At 40.9% G+C, this 3,532-nt stretch overlaps 1 protein-coding gene across 1 annotated transcript; it reads left to right on the forward strand.

Annotated features, from left to right (window-relative positions):
* LOC116723800 (caspase-3-like) lies at positions 1-3,532 on the forward strand. The gene is given in 5 exon segments (XM_032568951.1): positions 1-1,032; positions 1,035-1,241; positions 2,422-2,585; positions 2,724-2,838; positions 2,975-3,532. Coding segments are annotated over 5 exon segments (816 nt in total). The 5' UTR covers positions 1-1,016; the 3' UTR covers positions 3,289-3,532.

The following is a 3,532-nucleotide window of genomic DNA, read 5'->3' on the forward strand; positions in this document are numbered from 1 at the left end:
CCATTGTGTGTGGTGTGATTGAATGTTACCACAATTGTGTGGCTGTAACAGCAGCCATCACATCCAGCTAAATGTTTGGTTCTGCCAAAAAGAACACCAAAGAAATACTGGTAAAAAATTAAAAAAAAAGAGTGAAATAGCCAGCTTCTATGCATATTCCAATGTATTCATAAATGAACCTACAGAAACATAATGCACTCCTTAAAGCAGAGAGCATCTGCAGTGGGATGGTAGAAACCTCTCCGCCAGCTTAAGATGCCCCAAGGTCCACAAATGCATCAAAGGCCCCTGAGCCAGGTCCAGGCAGAGGCCAGCACACACACTGAACCAGAACCCTGGGACATATTGACCAGGACCACAGTCTCGGGGCCACGGGAGGCCCCCAGATTCATCCAGGAGCAGTACAACCACCAGAACAATAACTATGAACTTTATCAGGAAGGAAACCCTTTCAGAACTGTGAGTCCTTTAGGATACAATGGAAAAGAAATTTGATGTGTTATTTTTTCAGCCTCACTGTGTGAGAAAAGACACCGAGGTTCTGGAACAATGAGATTCCTCTGTTTCATTTTGCTGTCAACATCAGTATTCCACTCAAAACTGATTGCTGACGTTCTGACAGATCAGAACGTTTACGCTTGAATGAAGCTTCAGGCGTTATTCAGGCGTAAACACCTGAATGGTCGTTCTCAAAACTGTCGCTCTAAAAGCGACAATTTTGATCACAGATTGGGACTAAATGAATGTTAATCAGATGCAACAAGCAGTAATCTGCTTCCCAGCATTTATTACAACTGTGGGAAGAAGAAAATCGCTTTCCGGAAGAGTAAATGTTGCAACAATGGAATTTCAAATCATGTGACTTCACAACTCAGCCTACAAGGTAACCAGGTGTATTATCAAACAGGCGTGGTTATGGATTTATAGCTTAGCTCTAGTTTGAATGGAGAATGATGCACAGACTCAAAGTCTAACAGAGATACTGCACACATCAAAACTGATAGACAGAAGTTCACATGAACTACATGCCAGTGTGAAAGGAGTCATGGACAGACCAGAGGAGTGCAACAGGGCCGTGTTGGTGTCTGTAGCAACCTTTGACTCTGGGGTTCCCTTAGAAAAGAGGTCTGGGGCCAACCGTGATGCTAAGAAGCTTCACCGCATCCTCACTAAACTGGGCTACAAGGTGGAACTTCACATGGACCCGAGCAGCAAGGAAATCTACAACCTGTTCTCTGAAGGTAACAGATCAATGTCAACTTCTGAGTTGTCAGATTCATTCATTCATTCATCTCCAGAAGGGTTCTTTTAACTCTGGAGAGAGCAAATGGGCACTCTTTGTTTTTCTTCTTATTTGGATCCATGTTAATTTTTTACTGTAACAAGAAAAAGGATGTCATCAGATTTTGTTAGACCAATACCAAAGCTCACAGACTCACAGACAGTTTTCCTGAAGGACCTTACAAACCTAGTTTCAGTTTCAATTATCCATTGACTGATGATTCCCATGACAGGATCTCCAAAATGAGCTAAAAAAGTGTTGTATTGTGTTAGCAAGTGGTCTTCTAATTTTTTCTAAGCTGTTTATCTATATAGAAAATGAAATGTGTTGATGAAGCTGTCTGAGCCATGGAGAACGACCACTCTGCTTGGTTCCAACCCTTCAAAGGTCAGCTAGAGCTGAATTTAAAGGTTCCGGAGCTCAAAGCTCCACATATTCTGGTAAAAGCTTTGCATTAGTGAGCTCCAGTCTAAAATAACTGAACCAGCAGGTCTGTGAAATGTGTTGATCTGTCGGTTTTCCATTAAACCTTCTTAACGTCATATCTAATAGCCTCGGCAGTAAAAAGGAGGTTTCCACAGATTATTTAGAATGTTTTAATCAAAGTCTTCTTTTTTGCAACTTATTGAAAAAAATCAAACCAGACAAAAACTTCAGGACTAATGTATAACATGTCACCTATAACAGCTGAATCAGAGAATATTTGATTTTGATGGGCGATTAAAAAACAAATAAACAATAATAATAATACATTATTGAAAAGCAAGTTTTCCAGTTGGGATTATGTAACACTGAATCAGAAAATTAAGTATCATTAGACACATATCATCTAGACAGAGGAAAGCCTCAGTGTTCATGCTGCGTTTATTGCTTTTTTATCACTAATAGATAAAAGTTTATGGTAAAATGACTGATTGAGATGAATGAAAGAGGAGTGCAGGAACACCTGGTGCCTGTTTCTCTGTCAACACTCCCATGATTAAACACAGTTCAATGACTGTTATACTGAAAGGTGCATTGACTGCACACATTCCTAATATTTTTAACATTGTGTACAATCACATGATGCTTGTTGCTTAACCTACTCCCTTAGTCACTGACAGTAATGTCTGTAATGTTGGGTGTTTGCGTCGCCTCAGAAAGCAGGCGGCCTGTGAAGGACTGCTTCCTGGCTGTCCTGTCGTCTCACGGGGAGGAGGGCTGCGTGTTCGGATCAGATGGGAAACCTGTCCGACTGTCTCGTGTCTTCACGTACTTTGATAATGAATGCATGGAGAAAAAGACCAAACTGTTCCTCATACAGGTATGCCTTTATTCTTAGTGACACACAAACAGCACAACAGTGACGATTTCATTTGAAAACAAATTACAGAAGACTTCAACTTTTCTCACACTGATGTTTTCTCGGTTGGTTTGATGCATCTCCATTCCACCCTTGCAGGCGTGCCGAGGAGGCGCTCTGGATGATGGAGTGGAGGTTGATTCATCAGTCAGCAGATTCCCACACTACCTTTCTGTTCCCGTGGATACGGCTGTGATGTTTGCCACATCACCAGGTGAATAACCAGTTAGACTGGCAACTTAAAGAAGCAACTTAGAAACACCAGTGATGTCTATTAAAAGTAAAATCTGACATAAATTGTACATAAACATAAATAAATCAGTTTATATATCTTTTGTCTTTTCCATCAGGTTATGGTGCGTTCATGAACCTCACTGGATCAGTCTTCCTGCAGTCGTTTTGCTCATTATTGGAAGAGGAGGGTCACTCTAACCTGGAGCTGACTCAGCTGATGACCCGACTCTCTCACATGGTTGCCTACACCTTCGAGGCCAAAGGGAGGAAGTATGACGGGAAGAAAGAGATGCCATGCTTGCTGACACGACTGACCAGAGATGTGTTCCCGTTTGCAGAAACGGAGAAAAACAGGAATGGGGAAAGGATGTCTGCCACATCATTGGTTGTTTCACAGAATGTTAGACAACGGATTGTTTCACTAAGTTAGGAAGCAGTTCCCCCGCCTGCTGACTCGGCACATATGAAGACTGGCATGATCAGGAACATCACAAACAGATGACGACAGATAAAGTGGGAACCGTGTAACTGTTATTTCTGTAGAAATATATATTGGTAAAGAAAACATTGAGTTTTTTTTGCTCATGTACATACATATTATATATTTAATCATGAGAAAGTTATTTAGTTGTAATATACTTATTGGTCATTAAAGTAAAATGTAAAAACTTCTA

This window comes from Xiphophorus hellerii, chromosome 8, assembly GCF_003331165.1.
Source record: "Xiphophorus hellerii strain 12219 chromosome 8, Xiphophorus_hellerii-4.1, whole genome shotgun sequence".
In the NCBI taxonomy this organism is placed as follows: Eukaryota; Metazoa; Chordata; class Actinopteri; order Cyprinodontiformes; family Poeciliidae; genus Xiphophorus; species Xiphophorus hellerii.